Consider the following 21,642-nt stretch of genomic DNA (forward strand, 5'->3'; position numbering starts at 1 on the left):
AACAGCTGATGATGACGTAGACGACCCACAGCCAAGCACTGATGCCAGCGGTCACCAAGTTTTGTATTTTGCTATGTTTTACATTTGTACTTTGGTATGTTTCAAACTAAAATGTTTTCTATTTTTCCACACCTGTATTTCGTGTGTTTTGTTTTGCACATATTAAACGAATTGTACTGTACGCAGTGTAGTATGCAGTGTTTGACTTAAACCAAATAATGAGCCACGGTAATGAAATAAAAAAAATGTTGATAAAATAAGACTAAAGACTAGTCTGGTTAACACCAGACCATATCACAAGTGAAATATGGTCTGGAATCCGCCTATTGAATTTCTCGTAGGGGAGGTGTGGTTTACGATTGTCAACGGCCGTTTATTGGACGTTGCGAATGTCTATCATTTGGCGTATACATAGCCCATGGCCAGTCATGGCAGTTGCACCCGGTGACGTAGTTAGAGCGACGAAGAGGCGAAGAAGAGAAGGAAAGAGAAAGAGAAGGCAAAACAAAAATAGGAAAAAAATGGCACCGAACGATTACTGCTCTCAACTATTCAGAACAGTGTCTAAAGCTTGATCGAAAGTTTGGTTCGTATCGCTCGCCGCCATGTTAAATGTGATCCGTAAACAGTCCCAAATAAACCACAAGCTTCCGTTTGTCGAGTAGTACGCGTCACCGTCTTTCCACCCCTCCCCACTCTCTGACTGGCTCCCTAACTCAGGCGAGCCTTTAGACCATAGTTTCCATGCTGTCTTTTCAGATCGGAACGATTGTGCAAAGCAGCATGGGATTTCCCAGGCTAATTAAAGACTAGGTCACAACCGGACGTACGATTTTTTGCCCGTGTGATTTTTGGCATTTCCCAAATCGCTGCTTTTTTTTTTTTTTTGTTCGTGGAGAAAGACGCGCGTTGGCTGTAAGTTTGTCTTGCAACCTGAAAAAAACGTAAGCACCCGTAGAGTTTGTTTGACATGACAGAACCTCTGCGGCCGGTCTGCGGCTCGAAAATCAGCGCGTCACACGCGCGCTCTCGTGCGTTTCATGCGCGCCCTCCGTGCGTTTCTTGCGTTTTTTGCATGTAGACCGGCCGTAGGAGCACGGTACGGCCGGTTGTGACCGAGGCTTAAGATGATTACAACATCATTACACATCACAATATACTTACGTTCATTTAACATAGGCCGACTTACGGCCAGATCGGTTTACGACCGGTCAGTCGTAACCAAACGCAGTCGTAAGTCGACAACTACCCGTAATTGGTGAATTATGGTATCAATCAGTCTGTTTTACTATATTTTTGAACTTTTGCCTCAGTATATGAAGTATTGATTACTTTTGATTCATAGATATTATGCATATGTTGTGAATTCGGAAACAAATTCAATAAAGATTGTTGGGTTACAAATAGTTTGTGGTTTGTTTGTTTTTTCTCTCAGATATTTCTTCGGACAAGTCAACTTCACATTCGGACAAGTAAATTTCCTTTCAACTTGCCCGACGGGACAAGTGGTTTCAAAAGTTAACGTACAGCCCTGATTAGCACAATGATATAAAGGCTCACTGCAATAAAACATTGTTGTAAACTTGTCACAAGACTCGTGTCTTTATTTTCTGGTCACTCGCACATTCATTACTTTATATAGATATTGAAAAAAAGCTACACAAAATTACTATTGTGTAGCATTTTTTGCTACACACACACAAAAAATAAATAATGTTATTATCTCGAACGCCGAGTGGGTGAGATTTGCGCAAACAAAGCGGGCAGATCTCGTGTCGCCTTCTAATAATAAATCTGATTCATCAAGTGTTCACCACCACCACCAGAACGACCACATGGGAATTACTGGAGCAAAAAATAAACCTATTTATTTAATAAATGACGTTTGAGCTGACATTTGGACAGTTTGTTAATTCCCCCATCATCACACACACACACAGTGCACCAGACGCAGGATTACAAGCAACATTTACACGCTCGCGACATCCGATCTTATCACATCTGATGCACTTTAACAGGAAGAAAAACATGCGTGCAATCATTAATTATTAACTGAAAGGTGTTAAATGCTCTCAGATTGCAATATTGCAACTCGATTTGTTTTTAGTTTTGTTCAGGAAAACATGATGAAAGGTAACCACCGCGTTCTGCACATCTCTCTCTCTCCAGCTCACAGAGGAAGACTGTCGTGAACTGAGTGAACTGGCAGCTTCTCGTCTTGGAGCTTCGAAGAGATAACATTTACTCCGGAATATCCTTGATAATTATCTGCCCCTTCATCCAACATATAAGAATCCCAATCACTATCAGAATTCTCTCCAAAGCATGATTCCATATCGAGACTGGTCCAACCACTTGAACAAAACTGATACCTGAATTGTTAGACGCGTGATGTCATGCACCCCTTCGGGATCTTCCGGTTCAGTCCCGACAGATTCCATGAAAATCAGCTGATCTTCCATTAATTTATGACCTTTGGATCAGTTATGGTTTGAAAACACACAATCAGCATGATTGTTGCTTTGTACAAGGAAAGAAAAGTGGGGTTTAGAGGAGTTACATTCACTATCATAATAATGACAGGCCTCAACATTAAGGACTGCCCGATTGCCCGGGGCAAGTGAAACATGCATTTGGGCAAGTGGGATATGCCCCTGACATGCCCGACCGGGCAAGTTGGAATGAGCATACACTATGAACTAGCACCACAAAAACTAGACAGGGACACTCTAACGAGTGCAAACCCCGCCTTTTCCCTATTAAAATACATTGGGCGAAAATTTCAAAGTTCTGCCATGACCTTGACCTTTGACCTCCAAAATTTAATGGTTTCCTTCCTGGGTGATTGGCAACACATGTACAAAATTTGGTCCAAATCGATCCATTGGTTCTTGAGATATCTTGCAGACACACAGACAGACAGACAGACAGATACACACACACACACAGACTGACGCAGGTGAAAATAATAACCCCTCCGACTACTGTCGGCGGGGTTAATTAGGCTTTTTGATCTTTTATTTCAGGGCGGCACGGTGGTGTAGTGGTTAGCGTCGTCACCTCACAGCAAGAAGGTCCGGGTTCGAGCCCCGTGGCCGGTGAGGGCCTTTCTGTGCGGAGCTTGCATGTTCTCCCCGTGTCCGCGTGGGTTTCCTCCGGGTGCTCCGGTTTCCCCCACAGTCCAAAGACATGCAGGTTAGGTTAACTGGTGACGCTAAATTGACCGTAGGTGTGAATGTGAGTGTGAATGGTTGTCTGTGTCTATGTGTCAGCCCTGTGATGACCTGGCGACTTGTCCAGGGTGTACCCCGCCTTTCGTCCGTAGTCAGCTGGGATAGGCTCCGGCTTGCCTGCGACCCTGTAGAAGGATAAAGCGGCTAGAGATAATGAGATGAGATCTTTTATTTCAATTCCTAAAAGCGTCCCTCACTACGTATAGGCCATTATGTCTTGCCTGTTTTCTTTGTCTCGGTTTCATTTACTGCTTTGCAAAGTCCCTTCCCACGCCATGTGGTGCATAGGGCAGCGCCAATCTCTGTTTCCGTCACGCTTGGCCTCTCGCCTATTACGTAGCTAGGGTTACAGTGGGGGGCTAGTCCTCTGGTAACCGCGAGAGTTTGACTCCCGACTCGCATCTGTATTGCAGCGTGCCTTGCCAGACGGTAGTCGGTACCATCTTTATGACGGTCTTTGGTACGACCCGACTAAGTAGAACTCGCCATCTGCCGATCAAGAGGTGGACACACTAACCATTAGGCCAACTCGCGGTATTTACTGCTTTGCAAGGTATTTTCTATCCCCCCGCTGTTGTAGTATGATACGCGTACTGTTTATAGACCCCTTACGCATGACGTCACGCATCACGTGATAATTACAGCTGGGGTCAGACAGACACCGTCTTTCATGCAAGCAAGGCTTAATCTGTCAATATGGTTATTTTTTGCGCTGTTTTTGCTTGTTCAAGGCATTACCGACTCCCTGCTGAACAATGTTAACAAATAGAAGCAAAAGCTTCGAGAACAACGAGGAAATGAGTGGTTAAAGAACACGAGGAGAGGAGCTCAGCCTGAAAACTCCAGAGAAATTCACGATTGTATTTAAAATGTATTTCACAAAAACAAAGTCGGAAGTGAGGATGGAAGAGTTTGCTTAAGAATCTCGTTTTGTTTTTTTCTGCTCGCGTTCGAGTTCGCTCCTTCATGAAAGTGTTTGATTTCCTTACAGGTGAAGCCGCTTCCTTATTCGACACAGAAAACCCAGATTGGTTTCAAACAACCCGGGCATTTAAAAAAAAAAAAAAACCTCTACAAGGAGCGACATGAGCAATAAATCCTGAAAGAACAGAACAGATTAAGAGCAGAGAGAGCTGGAGCTCTGTTTCTGTTATCAGAGGAACACAGTCATGTGCAAAATATTTATATATCAGGGTTTTTTTTTTGTCATCCACCTCTAGGTTTATTTATAAAAAAAAAAAAAACCCACACCTGTGCTGCATAATGACAGATCGGCTGCACTGATTCAATTACAGGTTGCCAGGTCTGTATAAAACACCCACAATCCACACACTAAACCATTTTAAAGGGCTGATGACACGAACATGACTCTATGCAATTTCTTAAATAAACTATGCAACATGGCAAACATGTTAGATTTCTGTTATAATTACGTGAAAAGAAGCTGTTGTTACGCGAATATCCAACTTTTAATTGCACAGCGCAAGAAAACTGGGTCGGTGGCTCGCGGCCATGCTGTGACATCAGCAGAAGAACACGCTGCGGTTCACTGGCTGTTCTACTCTGGTTCTACTCAATGGAAATGGCGCATGAAAACGCCGGTGAACTCTCTAGTGCTAGCTCTTCCTCTTCTGGGAGTCTAGAATTGTGTTGATCTCTTCCGAATAGAATCTATAATAGCCTACCCTCTTTACCCTTTGCCTCTCGTTGCTAGGCGGCAGTTACATGAAAGCCGCAAGCTTTCACAAGCAAATACATGACTGATATCACGCCGACTTTATGATTACATTTATGATTATCATGTAGAATCTATAGCTCTACGTACCTTTATCTTATGTCGTTTCACAACACATGTTCTGACAGGAGGACTGTCTTTGGATCCGGCGTAGCTACTAGTAGACCCCCTCCGGAATACTGGCAGTGTTGCCAGATTGGGAGGTTTCCCACCCAGTTGGGCGGTTTCAAGTGCATTTTGGTGGGTTTTGAACATATTTTGGGCTGGAAAACTTCAGCAGTATCAGATACTGCTGACGTTTTCCAGCCCAAAATATGTTCAAAACCCACCAAAATGCACTTGAAACCGCTCAACTGGGCGGGAAACCTCCCAATCTGGCAACACTGTGTAGGCACTGCTGATGGTAGTAACACACGTTTGTGCTGAACTGAACACCCAAGAGATTCTTTTAAGCTGGGAAGGGTGTCAAAACAATCCAAATCGAAGTGTTCAGAGCACAGGACGGATGTTGGTGAGGGCTCCCACTTGTCACGAGTGCGCCTGACTTGCTTCACCCACTTCGCATGCAGCTCGGGATCCCTGGGAAACTTGAATAAACTTACCCCATCCTTGTGGGTTTTGGAGCAAAAGCCGGCAACACAACGCGAAGGCATAATAACTATATATATAAATAAAATGTATAATAATAATACTAATAATGATAAACTGAACACCTGTCGCATCAACAACAAACTGGTAAGTTAGGAGGAAGGTTCTTTCGCTGACGTCATATAGCTCCTCCTCCTCTTTCGTCTCCTGGGTGCTGCAGCCCCGTCAAGTTTGCCCAAATAGCCACGTTTATCATAACTTGTAAAATAGGCGCCTTCGTGAATTAATATATGGATCATCGGGAATTACTTTTTATGTTATAAAACATCGCCAAAGATGTCAAAAATGTGTCATCAGCACTTTAAACTCAAACATTATCCTGTCTGTCATGACGCAGAACTGTTTTTTTTTAAATAAACCTAGAGGTGGATGATGGAACAATAAAAAAGATGTTTAATATTCTCAAACACTGTACTGTTCTACATTATGGAGTAATGAACCTACAGTCTGAGAGAGTTCTACACAAACGCACTGCACTTTACAACAGCTGCATGCATGTGAAATGGAAATAAAATCGACTAAGGCAGGAAAAACTATTTTGGATAAAATTGTCATTGTCCGTTACAAATAAAAAGTAACCAAACCTAATAATAAACTGAATCAATAACCAAACTTCAACTCAATGTGTGATCTTCATTTTAATGTTGCAATGCACAACTATTCTATGCTTAAAAAAAAAAGCAGTACTCATAAAATAGGGGGCAGGTGGGGGATAAGTGGAAATTAACCCCCACTTGCCCCCCAGGTCAACAGCCAACATTTTAACAAAACTGTCTTTTTCACACCTGGAGGGGAGGGGATGAGGATGACGGCAATAACCTATAACCTGTTTCAGCCCAGACATCTTGTTTACTGATTTTTATTCAGAAATAGCAGCAAGACCCGATGCAGAGAGAGAATACCCGCTCAGGTGGCACCGATGCCTCTGGCACACTAATACCCCTTTTCCACCAAATCAGTTCCAGGGCTGGTTCGGGGCTGGTGCTGGTTCACAACTCGTTCAACTTGCGAGCCAGCTGAGAACCAGTTTGCTTTTCCATAGCTCGCGGTGCTAAGGGAAGCCACGTCATTACGTCGCTGTATACGTCAGTTACGTCGCTATGTTTGCGTAAACCCTGGCGCAAATATCGAAGCAAAAACAACACGGAAGAAGCAGCAGCAGCAATATAATGGATGACTTCGCATTTGTACAGCTGCTGCTTCTCGTCGCTTAAAAATGGCGATCTTTCACGGTCTTGTTATTGTTGTTGGTCTTAACAACTCCGCCCCCCCCCGCTGACGTAAGCGGTTCTTTCCTCTGGCCCAGCAGAGAGTTGGTGCTAGCCTGGAACCGGTTTTTCTGGCCCCAGAGCCAGTTCTTTGTCAGTGGAAACAGAAAACCCGGTTCCAAACCCTGGAACTGCTTTGGTGGAAAAGGGGCATTAGATAACGCCTAGCTCGGGAAACGTGTCTGATTTGCTCCCTACCAAGGGCGGCACGGTGGTGTAGTGGTTAGCACGGTTGCCTCACAGCAAGAAGGTTCCGGGTTCTAACCCAGTGGCCGGCGAGGGCCTTTCTGTGTGGAGTTTGCATGTTCTCCCCGTGTCTGCATGGGTTTCCTCTGGGTGCTCTGGTTTCCCCCACAGTCCAAAGACATGCAGTTAGGTTGACGTGGGGCGGCCTTGGGCTGAAGTGCCTTTGAGCAAGGTACCGAACCCCTGACTGCTCCCCGGGCGCTCTGGTGTGGCTGCCCACTGCTCTGGGTGTGTGTGTTTATGTTCACTGCTTCAGATGGGTTAAATGCAGAGGATGAGTTTCACTGTGCTTGAAGTGTGCATGTGACAAATAAAGGTTTCTTCTTCTTCAATTGAGAGGATTGGCGCCATTAGCTCGTTGAGGGCTACTACAGTAACACCTGTAATTGGTTGCACGTGTCGATACGCCCTCATGAGTTGACAGGCTGCAGCATTAGGTCCCGTCCTAGATTTCTTTTACTCTCTACATGTTCTGTGTGGTGGCGGCACGGTGGTGTAGTGGTTAGCGCTGTCGCCTCACAGCAAGAAGGTCCTGGGTTCGAGCCCCGTGGCCGGCGAGGGCCTTTCTGTGTGGAGTTTGCATGTTCTCCCCGTGTCCGCGTGGGTTTCCTCCGGGTGCTCCGGTTTCCCCCACAGTCCAAAGACATGCAGGTTAGGTTAACTGGTGACTCTAAATTGACCGTAGGTGTGAATGTGAGTGTGAATGGTTGTCTGTGTCTATGTGTCAGCCCTGTGATGACCTGGTGACTTGTCCAGGGTGTACCCCGCCTTTCGCCCGTAGTCAGCTGGGATAGGCTCCAGCTTGCCTGCGACCCTGTAGAAGGATAAAGCGGCTACAGATAATGAGATGTTCTGTGTGTTTACCACACTGCAACCATTCATCTCTTAAACGGTACAACTGATTCATACCATCAGTTAAAACTCTCACCAGTTCAACAGTGAATTATGAACATCCCTAACTGTTACTTTGCAATTATTCGATTTTAAAACTGAAAAGGAGAAAAGACAAGTTTTTCCCCTCTAAACATGAAATAAAAAGTACCTTTGAACCAAATCACTCATTTTATTTATTCATTCATTCATTCAAATCCCACTGTCCTGCATATCATGCATCAAAGAACTGTTTTATACCCGACCCTTCTGTGTGTAAACTCTAACACGTCCAGTCATGCAGTGATCTAAATGCCTGGGATGGCGTGATGAAATTACTGCACACTTCAGCTCACCGTTGATCATCTCCAGGATGACATGGATTGACGGAATAATCTACACTTAAGTTACTTTTGGTCAAAAACTGAAAACGTAAAAACGCACTGATCTGATAGCGTGTTTCAATATCCGTCCAAACGCTGCCCTGAATCATCTTCATCATCACGACTGATGCAACAGAGATCAGACACGCGAGCATGGCATGTGGATTAGCTTAAAGCCCAACACCATCATGACCAAATAAAACCCCAAACGGTATATTAACTTTTTCAAGATTCTGGATAAGGAACGTGTACGTACACACACACACCAAATCCAACCATCTCTACAGCAAGCTGTACACCCACAAATAGTGTTGAAAAATCACTAATCATAAAACCGCGAGTTGGCCTAGTGGTTCGCGTGTCCGCCTCTCGACCAGGTGATCGCGAGTTCTACTTGCGGTCGGGTCATACCAAAGACCATCATTTGAAAAGATTAAAAATAAAAAAGGTACCTACCACCGTCTGGCAAGGCACACTGCGATAGAGGTGCGAGTAATGCTATAGCAAGTTATCAGTGTTTGAAATATGCTCTGTAATATATCAGTCCATATGTCAAAGCAATGGCTGTAAACGAGATTCGTTGAGACCTGTGCGAGACATCGTAGGACGGAAGTAAAACGTACAGCAGAAATCAAAGTGACCAACATCTGCCAACGTTGTCAAAAGACGCGCGCGCCCTCTTTCGAATGCTGACGTAATCAAGCCGGAAGTTTTGTTTGTTTTGACAGCAATCAGGAAAAGTTTGAAAAAAGTAGGCAGTAATCGTCATTTAAACTCGTTTTTGTGCAATATTTTGTTTGGAAAACAGTTTTCAAAACTGACACCTGACGTTTCGAAGTCTTGCACAAGTCTGGTGAAGATCGTGCGGATAAGCGACGCCTGCCGTGGACCAAACAAACTAAATTCAGCATGGCTAAAAACCGAATAGGCCGATAAGTATAATATTTAATTGCGATTAGTTGCCAATACGAGTCACGATATAAGGTTACTAAAACCGAAAACGTAACTGAATAACACGTTAATTAAGAAATAAAGCAAGTTTAAAAATGACTTTAGTTCTCCTTTAAAGTTAGCAAAACTGTTTTTGGCTGGGGGGGGGGTGTCAACCCGCTAGACCCCCCACCAGGGCTTTGCCCTGGACCTGACTGGGACCTGCAGCCCCTGGACCCCAGCTTTCTCACTTCTTTTTTCATTTTGGGGTTGACCACTATGTTCAACCATGTGAACAATAAAAAGTGACTGTCAGCACCACCATAAAGTGCTCCTAAAAGTCGCCAGATGCCACCAAATGGGCTCCCTTTTTCCAAAATTCCCCCCCAATGAGAGGGGCGAAACCCCCTCTCGGGCCACCCAAAAGTGAGGGCTTTATTCTGATCCTGGGGAGAACACTGTATAATAAAATGTTGACATGTTACAGTCGTCTCAAGTTACAGATCAGGAATTTAAATCACGTAGAGCGGTCAAGGGTTGGGCTCGGAGACAAGTCATAACGTCAAGAGAGTCATATGAAATGCTTGGAAATAGCAATTCATGGGATTTAAAGGTCTGATTATCAGTCCCCCCAGGATTTCGCTAGTCTGGTTAACACCGGACCATATCATAAGTGAAATATGGTCTGGAATCCGCCTATTGAATTTCTCGTAGGGGAGGTGTGGTTTACGATTGTCAACGGCCGTTTATTGGACGTTGCGAATGTCTATCATTTGGCGTATACATAGCCCATGGCCAATCATGGCAGTTGTACCCGGTGACGTAGTTAGAGCGACGAAGAAGACGAAGAGGCGAAGAAGAGAAGGCAAAACAAAAATAGACTATAACGCCAAACGCTGTTCTTTTTTTAAAACAAACTTTCGCTCTAAACTATTCAGAACAGTGTCTAAAGCTTGATCGAAAGTTTGGTTCGTATCGCTCGCCGCCATGTTAAATGTGATCCGTAAACAGTCCCAAATAAACTACAAGCTTCCGTTTGTCGAGTAGTACGCGTCACCGTCTTTCCACCCCTCCCCACTCTCTGATTGGCTCCCTAACTCAGGCGAGCCTTTAGACCATAGTTTCCATGCTGTCTTTTCAGATCGGAACGATTGTGCAAAGCAGCATGGGATTTCCCAGGCTAGGATTTTGCGGGCCTTTTTTGTGATTGTTGCGGGCTAAAATGTCTGATGTGGGGGTTTTCCAAAAAATTGCGATGAAAGTTGCGGTGGTTTTTAGGTTTTTGTTGCGATTACATTGCGGGAGGAAGTGAAAGTTGCGAGAAATTGTGGCGATTTTCTCTTTTTGTGATTAAAATTGAGTGATATGTTAAATATTAAGTTATTACTGAAAAACTATTGATTAAAAAAAAACAAAAAGACACTGAGAAATGGTCCTATAAACAACTTTACCAATATAAAAGATTACCAGGACTACAAAAATGCAGAAAAATAGGCTTTACTTATCCAAATGCACCTGTTGGTTCAAAAGTTCAAGTGCAGAGAACCTCACAGCACAACATGAAGTTACCTTAAAATATAATATAAATGCCTCAGCTTTCATGTAAGAAAAAAAACTATTAATACTAGTACTGTGTGCAGGCAGTCTCTCCTGAAAACTAAATTAAACAATAATTATAAACTAATAAAATAAATGGCTCAGGCTTCATAGAAGAAAAAAAAAACAATTTGAACAGAATCTCACAGTATGATGCTGAAGCTGCCTAAACAATGGAATATAAAATACCATTTTGGTAAAAATGTTGGCATCCATTAATTTCTTGTATTAAGTAAAAAATAATGTAAAGTGCACACAGTCCTTCACTGTAAACATAACACACTTTCAGTAACAGAATTTAAGCCTACATAAACACTGACTCGCACATGCAGTGTTGCCAGATACTGCTGACGTTTTCCAGTCCAAAATACGTTCAAAACCTGCCAAAATGCACTTAAAACCGGCCAATCTGGCAACACTGCGCGCATGCTGCTTCTCTTGAACGTATACACGGAAGTAAGGCGGAAGGTAGTTTGTCGACGTCACCTCAAGACGACGCCAACGATTGGTCAAATTTGCGGGAAAGTTGCAGTGATTGGATATAATTGCAACACCGCCCTGAATTCGCAGGGATTGGCTGAATTTGCGTTGAAGTTGCAAATCGCAACATCGTGAAATCCTGGAGGGTCTGGATTATGCAACGTAAATGGTAGAATGTTTCCAGAGCAAGGACACTTAAGAAACGTACAGAAGATGTAACCTTAACAGCACCACACCAACGACTGGGAACCGTCCAGTTTGACTGTTGTACTGTCACGTCTCTGTTAATACCAGGATCAGACTACACTATACTGTAGAAATATTTTTGTCTTTCCAAATGGTCACCATGTCAGACTTGGCGATCATAGTGCAATAAAGTCTTGTTGTGTTTCGATCGGCAGCCTGACGACACTACAAGTTTGACCCTGACCAGTCATCATTTACGTCCCTGCGTATCATCAAGGAGGAGGGTCAAGAAATTCCCTTCCTCCTGCCACTGGTGGCCCAAAAATTCAAACCCATATTAAAAATTACCTTTGATTGCATACTTTCCAACTGACGATGTGTATATAAATCAGGCTTTCGTCTAAACGGGGGAACAGGGGCGCTGCGCCCTCTTACTCTCGGCGTGCGCCCCCTTACCGACTCCGTGAAAACATCCCAGCAACACTACGTGACAATGTGTCTGATCATCAAATACGTTATAATTGCTCCAAAAATATTCCAATCATAGTAGATACACTGCCAGACGGTGCAAAAACAATCCGAATTGGCGTTTTCCAGACTGAGGCGCCATGTTGTTTAGTTGTTTAGTTGTCGCGGCTGCTCTCGCGAGATTTGACATGGGTTACATACAAGGTCCGCTGACTTGTAGAGCGAGATTTCTCGAGACTGAATGACCTTTCACCCACCGGTGCAGGAGCTTTTGACAGAAGTAGTTCGCGAGTTGTTTTTGTTGACACTTGGGCATTTAAAGATGTCATCCCGCAGCACGAAGCGGAAGAAAGCCAAAGACTGTCCGGGACAGAAGAAGATTAGGCCAAATAAAAAAAAAAAGTGTGTTTCCGGTAACCCGACCTATCGAGAATTTCCGCGTCGAAATTGCCGACCGTAAAGTTATTACAAATTTCCCTCGATATTTTAGTGTAAGCGGCGTTAGTTTGTCATAATTTTTTGTTTCAACGCATTCAAGTTGTGAAAGAAACGATAAAAAGTAAAATGTTTCGCCACTTCTATCAGCCCTCCTCCATAAACTGAGCCGAGCCGCCATTTTGAATTCTCATTCAAGGCTGTAATGCAAATTGCTTCCTTTTCAGTATACAAGTGCACTTCCATGGCAGGGAAAAACACTACATTTTGCCGCCTATGTAGTCCCCTATTTATACAAATAGGAGTCATTCAGGATTCAGCCATGTTTTTGCTCGACCCAAGTTCTACAGTAGGCTAGGCCGTCTGCTTTTAATGGAAGTAGCCTAGCCTAGGACGTTATTTTCACGTTATTTCTTGATAAGGTGTTTTCACTTTATTACATGAAAATATCATGAAATATCGCTTCCGTAGATCATAACTCGAACTCTCGCGATATTTTTTTTTATTTGTTTAAAGATTTAAAACACTTTTATATTATTATGATGTGTGGTATAAAGGATTCTGTGCCAAAATACTATTTTGTAAGATGTTTACTTGTGTTAATTTTTTCGAACAAAATAAAAAAAAATTAAGAAAAAAAAACCTTTCCTACCTACCGACCTTGTTTTAGTATTTCATGTTACCGGAAACACACTTTTTTTTTTTTACCTTACTTCTTTCTTTTTCAATGTTGACAGACAATTTGTTACAATTTCCCTCTCAGATAGCCTCAGAATGTCCCATTGGAGCATTTTTCAAAGGCTTTGCATGGGGGGGGGCAACCGGCACCATCGCTCCGCTCCCTCGCCATGGTGAGCGCCCTCATACTAAATTTTTCTAGAAAAAAACCTGTAAATGATCTTTCTGTACTGATGCAAAGTACCCAGACACTGAATTACACTGGCTGTTTTTGTTCTACCGCATCCCTTGGCAATTTTCGAGTCGGGAAACATTTTTCTGAAGAGAGGTCCCATGGTCGGACAAGGCAATTGGAAGCCCGTGTTCAATAAATGCTTCCATAAATAACGCGTCTGCATTGATAACTTCCAATGAGTCAGAAGGAGCAACAAAAAAAGTACTTAGTTTGCAACTAGCATCAGAAGCATGGGCGAAAGATTTGTGCGTTTTCGTAGCCACGTGGTCTTTGACGTCGCGGATTCCTCCGTGTCCCAGAGGTGGACAGTAACGAAGTACATTTACTTGAGTACACTTTGAGTATCTGTACTTTACTTGAGTATTATTTTTTGGAAACTTATGACTAACTTCACTACATTTGAAAGGCAAATATCGTACTTTTCACTCCACTACATTTCTATCAAGGTCCTCGTTACTCCGAAGCAGCGTAGAAAGTGGATTTTTTTCTTTTCTAAAACGTGATTGTTTTTTCCGCAGGCGACACAGAGACAGCCGATCAGTAATCACTAGGGTCACGTCACGTCCACAGACTGTATAAAATCAAGGTCAGTGATTTCTCAGCCGCGTTATTTGAACACGATCAGTTGATGGCAGAATGGAAGGAGGCGGTTCTTCTGGGGAACGCATGTACACCAATGGTCATACCTGGAACCCATGTTTCAGTTTTCCGAAAGGATTAAAGATTCGTTTTGTTTTAAATGTTTGCCGAAAACGAACCACATCACGGTCTACAAAAACTCGCCGTCCAACCTGCGGAAGTATATTGAGGGATATAAATGTTTTATTCCAAGAGAAAGCCTGCAGTGAAGTTGTCTGTGCTTTTAGAGCTAGCGATAGCATTGCAATAGCTATGCAGTCTGGTTAGTCAAATGACTTTCTATGAATTTGCCCACCAAGTTGCCGTAGCCTTGTCCACGGCTAACATTTACACATAGCTAGTTACCTTGGACACTTAGTTAGCGTGTAAAAACGGAGTTACGCTAACACGAATAACGTTAACTTATCTGAAGTCCTTTCAGAAATATGTTTCAGCATAATCTTGTCAAGCCGAATGTAGAAATCTTTCTTTTCTAGTCGCGTTAGCTACCCAATATGATTTCAAGTTTGAAAAGCGTTTGCTAGCATGTCAGGTGGAGTTTCACTGACTAGCTTAACGTTAAACCACCATGATGGCACAGCATGCATTCATTTTGTGAATTCACATTTCTGTCTTTGGTAACGGCGTTAGGTTTTGTAAGCGTTGTGGCAATAATACAACGATGCATTGACAGAAAATGTACTTTTAATACTTAAGTGTTTTTAAAAGCAAGTACTTTAACTTAAGTAAAAATTTGACTGGACAACTTTCACTTGTATCGGAGTAACATTTAACCAGTGGGATCTGTACTTTGACTTAGGTAATGAAGTTGGGTACTTTGTCCACCTCTGGCATGTCCGATTGAAAAGTCCTGGCGGGACAAGGTGCGTGACTTTCCCCTTTTTCATGAAGGAAGTGTCAAACCTGGATAACTTTTTGAGTATTCCTCTCGAAATGTCTGCAACTTGCATTTTTGTTTAGAGGTTAGGTCACTCCCATCCACGACACGTTCACGTGCTTGTATCGAGCAACTGACCAACGGTGCTGAGGCCATCCTTAAAAAAAAAAAATCCGTTTCCTGTCCACCGCGTGAGCAAAAAAATTTTCAGTAGGGAGGGAGGGATTTTATATATATATATATATATATATATATATATATATATATATATGGATAAGAAATCGCAATGCCGTGTTTGCTTTTCTTTCAGTACTTTTTTATTACAAAAGCAGACACATTAAATAAAATGACAGTTTAATCAACTGAAACTTGTACAAAAACTTTATTTGCTACAGACACAGTTTTTAATTCTGTCCAGCCAACCTGCATTAGTTCCGTAAACGTGTTTTTTTGTTCAGTTCCCTTCTCATTTTGAATAGATCTATTAGGTTCTCCTACAGATCTGTCAGGGTCATTAACAAAGCAGGTAATGAATTTCACATAACAAAACTCAAAAGCTGTTTGTAACGTCTCGGATGGATCGAGATCAAACGAATTTTCCAGTAACGGTTTGTGATGGTCCGACACACGGACTTTTTGTAGTTCTGAATCGAGCGTTAGGCCTAGTTCGGATGAAATTACACTATTAAAATGATCACTGAATGATTTGTTTTTCTTTTTTTTTAAAGATTTTTTGGGGCTTTTTTCACCTTTATTGGATAGGACAGTGTAGAGACAGGAAATGAGCGGGAGAGAGAGACAGGAAGGGATCGGGAAATGACCTCGGGTCGGAATCGAACCGGTGTCCCCGGATTTATGGTATGGCGTCTTATCCACCTGAGCCACGACGCCCCCAATGATTTGTTTTTCTGAATCTTTACTATTTTGTTGTTCGCTAGAATACCATTTTGCGATTTCACACTTAAGCAAATGTTTGAAAACTCCGGATCTCCTTCCTTCATGGTGGCTGCCATTTTTTTGTGCCGCACGGCGCATGCGCAGAGCCGATTCGATTCTATATTCTGCGCGGAATGCGTAAATGTCAAGTTCGATTTTAGATTTACGAACCCGAAAAAAATGTCGAAAAAACGGCGTTAAAAAAAAAAATTTCAACCGTACAAACGGCACTCACCCGGCCGGTGGACCGGAAACAGAACGTTTTTTAATAATGGCCTGGTGCTGAATACTGTTGTGCTGAAAATAGCCAGAGCCGATTACGATTCCTCGGTCGTTTCCGCAACCTAGTATGCACTGTACAAGGAAGTAAGATGGCAGCGGTGCCAAGGGTCTAAACAATGGCCGAGTTTAACAGCGAAGTTTTCAGGGTTTTATTTTCACCGTTAATGAAGTTAATATCATCAACAAAAGGTTTTTCTTTCTTTTATTTCTACACAAATTATAAAATTACGTAAAACCGTAACACATTTATATAAAACTCCATAGGTGAGACTGTGAAACCCTTAATGATTACGGGCAAACCGTAATAGTTGGCAAGTATGGTGTTAAAATCAGGCTGAATTTGTGTTGTCTGATCTCAGCATAACAGTATGTTGGGTGCAAACAAAGCTCGAAAGAATGAGTCAGGGTTTCCCGTAAAGCATCATAGCACAGCAGCCCTAATAAACTTAACTTATTGACCGATGCGCTTAATGACATGCCGCTATGACGCTTATTTAGACCTACAGTATAAAGCTAGACTCAACATGTGTGTTTTGTAGCCTTTGAGCAGGTAATCAGTTCAGTCCATTCGAACCCATGGCTCTGAACTTGACCGGAGTTCACAGCTGATGTCAGAGAAGGGTCAGCGCTGATTGGCTGAGTGTCATCCTGCGTTGCTTGGACAAGCGATACGATACGCAATTAATATTCATTAGTAACTCATGCAAAAACGGTGGAGCCTTCAAGCCAGGTAAGGATGAGCAAGCAAAACCCTGATGGGTTGCAGCTTAATTACGGAGAAAACTGCAGAAAACAACCCAGCAACAGCAGCAGACCATAGCTGTGAGACCGTGACGGCCAGTTCGCTGCATGTTGCTGACCAGCTTGACTCTGACGGTGAGAGGATTTAATCATCCGGACTATTGCGGAAATTTAACGACCAGCATCTTGAACTCCTCGTGCTATGCTGCATCACCATTCACTTTGTTTGACGTGAAATAAACTGCAGCCTCCATTGGAACAGGACACTGCTTGTGAGATGCAAGTGGGTATTGGATTGACGTTGGTTTTTTTCCTGTTTCTAGAGTGGGAATTCAGTAAAATTCTAAGTAAAATATAGCCGCCTCCCCACCAAACATATTGAACTGGTAAAAATCAGCTCTAGATGTCAGCAGAAGCCACAAAATTAACCCGGGGTTGGCATTAAGGACTGCCCGATTGCCCAGGGCAAGTGAAACATGCATTCAGGCCAGTGGGATATATCCCTGACATGCCCGACCAGGCAAGTTGGAATGAGCATATACATTAAAAAAAAAAAAACCTGCGCTGCATTATGACAGACCGGCTGCACTGATTCAGTTACAGGTTGCCAGGTCTGTATAAAACACCCACAACCTACACACTAAATTTTTAACTCAAACATTATCCTATCCGTCATGACGCAGCACGGGGGGTAACCCTAGAGGTGGATGATAAAAAAAATTTTTAAAAAAAACTACTGTTCAAAAGTCTTGGCACCTTGTTTTCTTCATACAAACTTGGTTATAGATTTTTATTTTATGATTTCTACATTATGGAGTAATGAACCTACAGTCTGAGAGAGTTCTACACAAACACACTGAACTTTACAACAGCTGCATGCATGTGAAATGGAAATAAATCGACTAAGGCAGGAAAAACTATTTTGGATAAAATTGTCATTGTCCGTTACAAATAAAAAGTAACCAACAACCAAACTTAATAATAAACTTAATCAATAACCAAACTTCAACTTGATGTGTGATCTTCATTTTATTTTTCAATTCACAACTATTCTACGGTTTTCCTTAAAAAAAAAAAAAAGGGTGGTGCTTATAAAACTGGGGGCAAGTGGAAATTAACCCCCACTTGCCTCCCAGGGCAAGTGGGTTTAAAAGTTTATGTTGAGCCCTGGAACCCTCATACTTCAAAGTTTTCCAGGCGAGCTTACCCCTGGACCCTCCTGGCTTACACACCACCTATGGTGGTGTGCTCTTTGCACCTCGCTGCGCTCAGGGAGTGCAGTAGTCCCCTGCACTACTCTTTCCAGTTTTTAAGGGAAACTCTGAGTATTACACAAAATCTTTCACTTTACCAGCAGGTTGTGTTTCACCTCTGTTTGTTTATTTGTTCCCAACATAACTCAAAAAGTCATGAACGGATTTTGATGAAATTTGGCAGGAAGATGGACCAAGGAACAACTGATTAGATTTTGACACAAATCCGAATATGTGGCATGGCAGATATACTGACTCTACCAAGTGCGCTTCTAGTTTATTTACTGCACATGTTTTTTTTTTTTTTTATACCTCCCACGGGTGGAGCAACGTGCCCCGCGGGTGGAGCTACGCATCCTGCCCTGTGGATGGTGCGACGCGCCCCGCAGATGGTGCAACACGCCCCGCCCTGCGGGTGGAGAAGTGTATAAGTCTGATCTCTGCCTCTGTGTGTGTGTGTCCTGCCCTGTGGATGGTGCCACGCGCCCTGTGGATCCTGTGGATGGTGCCACGCACCCTGCCCTGCAGATGGTGCCACGCGCCCTGCCCTGCGGATCCTGCGGATGGTGCCACGCGCCCTGCCCTGCGGATCCTGCGGATGGTGCCACGCGCCCTGCCCTGCGGATCCTGCGGATGGTGCCACGCGCCCTGCCCTGCGGATCCTGCGGATGGTGCCACGCGCCCTGCCCTGCGGATCCTGCGGATGGTGCCACGCGCCCTGCCCTGCGGATGGTGCCACGCGCCCTGCCCTGCGGATGGTGCCACGCGCCCTGCCCTGCGGATGGTGCCACGCGCCCTGCCCTGCGGATGGTGCCACGAGCCCTGCCCTGCGGATGGTGCCACGCGCCCTGCCCTGCGGATGGTGCCACGCGCCCTGCCCTGCGGATGGTGCCACGCGCCCTGCCCTGCGGATGGTGCCACGCGCCCTGCCCTGCGGATGGTGCCACGCGCCCTGCCCTGCGGATGGTGCGACGCGCCCTGCCCTGCGGATGGTGCGACGCACCCTGCCCTGTGGATGGTGTGGATGGTGCGACTCGCCCTGCCCTGCGGATGGTGCCACGCGCCCTGCCCTGCGGATGGTGCCACGCGCCCTGCCCTGCGGATGGTGCCACGCGCCCTGCCCTGCGGATGGTGCCACGCGCCCTGCCCTGCGGATGGTGCCACGCGCCCTGCCCTGCGGATCCTGTGGATGGTGCGATGCGCCCTGCCCTGCGGATGGTGCGACGCGCCCTGCCCTGTGGATCCTGTGGATGGTGTGATGCGCCCTGCCCTGCGGATGGTGCCACGCGCCCTGCCCTGCGGATGGTGCCACGCGCCCTGCCCTGCGGATGGTGCCACGCGCCCTGCCCTGCGGATGGTGCCACGCGCCCTGCCCTGCGGATGGTGCCACGCGCCCTGCCCTGCGGATGGTGCGACGCACCCTGCCCTGTGGATGGTGTGGATGGTGCGACTCGCCCTGCCCTGCGGATGGTGCCACGCGCCCTGCCCTGCGGATGGTGCCACGCGCCCTGCCCTGCGGATGGTGCCACGCGCCCTGCCCTGTGGATGGTGCCACGCGCCCTGCCCTGTGGATCCTGTGGATGGTGCGATGCGCCCTGCCCTGCAGATGGTGCGACGCGCCCTGCCCTGTGGATCCTGTGGATGGTGTGATGCGCCCTGCCCTGCGGATCGTGCCACGCGCCCTGCCCTGCGGATCGTGCCACGCGCCCTGCCCTGCGGATCGTGCCACGCGCCCTGCCCTGCGGATCGTGCCACGCGCCCTGCCCTGTGGATGGTGCCACGCGCCCTGCCCTGTGGATGGTGCCACGCGCCCTGCCCTGTGGATCCTGTGGATGGTGCGATGCGCCCTGCCCTGCGGATGGTGCGACGCGCCCTGCCCTGTGGATCCTGCGGATCGTGCCACGCGCCCTGCCCTGCGGATCGTGCCACGCGCCCTGCCCTGCTGATCGTGCCACGCGCCCTGCCCTGCGGATGGTGCCACGCGCCCTGCCCTGCGGATGGTGCCACGCGCCCTGCCCTGTGGATCCTGTGGATGGTGCGATGCGCGGTGCGATGCGCCCTGCCCTGCGGATGGTGCGACGCGCCCTGCCCTGTGGATGGTGCGACGCGCCCTGCCCTGTGGATCCTGTGGATGGTGTGATGCGCCCTGCCCTGCGGATGGTGCGACGCGCCCTGCCCTGTGGATCGTGCGACGCGCCCTGCCCTGTGGATCGTGCGACGCGCCCTGCCCTGTGGATGGTGCGACGCGCCCTGCCCTGTGGATCCTGTGGATGGTGTGATGCGCCCTGCCCTGTGGATCGTGCGACGCGCCCTGCCCTGTGGATGGTGTGACGCGCCCTGCCCTGTGGATGGTGTGATGCGCCCTGTGGATGGTGCGACGCGCCCCGTGGGTGGAGGAGTGTATGAGTCTGATCTCTACCTGTGTGTGTGTGTGTAGGGTGAAGAAGCAGCACTGAGTGGTTTTGACAGGATCATGAAAGCAGTGACCGCATGCGCTCCAGACCAGCAGGCTGTGGAGGATCAGTTGCTCTTACCGTCGATGTTCTCGCGGTCGCTGATGTGCTGCAGGTTGCAGCCCGTGTCCTCGCGGCTCAGCTCCGCTTCCGGCCGGTAGGGCTCCAGGCGAGAATGGGCGTTGCGCCGCAGTTTGGGGCTGGAGGACACGCAGCAGGAGGTGGTGTTCCCCATGCTGTCCGCAGGTGAAGCAGCAGGCCAGGCGGCGCTAGAGAAACGGATCCGCTTCCACTAGTTTAATGCTCTACTGACGGACGCCGCCCGAGTCAGGGAGGAACTGACGGGGCGTAGCAGCACCTCGAAGGACACGCTGTCTCTCTCCGACCCTCTACACGCACACATCCGGTCCCGGTTGTCCTCGTGCACAACGTAAAGCCGTTAAACCGCGCCGCCGGTACACAGAAACAAATAATACACAGCAAATCCGCCGCGCGCGCACCGAACCGAACACGGCTCCACCCGCCCTGAATCCCCCCAAAATAACCTCCGGCTCCGCGCGCGCTCGCTCTCTCTCTCTCAGCCGGAGCTCCACACCGACACGGCGTCCAGGTCATCAAACAACCTCCACACGCTCGCACTTCAACCAACCGACCATTTTTCACAGCGTGTCGCTATTCGGTTAGTGCGTTAAAAAAAAAAAAACGGTCAGCGCAACATCCTAGCTACGGGTGTTTTTTTTTCTGTTCTGCGGTGGGTGTTACTCCATAACTCCGCCGACATGCAACAGAGCAGCGGAGAACAAAGGTTCCGGTTCAAGTGGGCGGGGAAACGAACGAGTTCACAGAGAGAGCTTTCCTCTCAGCCTCAGACTCATTTACAAGTCAAGTTTATTTGTATAGCGCTTTTAACAATAAACTTGGTCGCAAAGCAGCTTTACAGAATTTGAACGACTTTAAACATGAGCTAATTTCATCCCTAATCTATCCCCGATGAGCAAGACGGTGGCAAGGAAAAACTCCCTCAGACGACATGAGGAAGAAACCTCGAGAGGAACCAGACTCAAAAGGGA

At 46.2% G+C, this 21,642-nt stretch overlaps 1 protein-coding gene across 2 annotated transcripts in view; it reads right to left on the reverse strand.

Moving 5' to 3' along the window:
• ccny (cyclin Y) overlaps positions 1-21,343 on the reverse strand; it is a 230,580-nt gene extending 209,237 nt beyond the window's left edge. For both annotated transcript variants that reach the window (XM_060922514.1, XM_060922513.1), the window contains exon 1: positions 20,654-21,343. In XM_060922514.1, the coding sequence (XP_060778497.1) occupies positions 20,654-20,807 (154 nt within the window). In that variant the 5' untranslated portion in view covers positions 20,808-21,343. The remainder of the gene's footprint in view (positions 1-20,653) is intronic.
• Positions 21,344-21,642: the final 299 nt, after the last annotated feature.

This window comes from Neoarius graeffei, chromosome 5 (assembly GCF_027579695.1).
Source record: "Neoarius graeffei isolate fNeoGra1 chromosome 5, fNeoGra1.pri, whole genome shotgun sequence".
Lineage (NCBI taxonomy): Eukaryota > Metazoa > Chordata > Actinopteri > Siluriformes > Ariidae > Neoarius > Neoarius graeffei.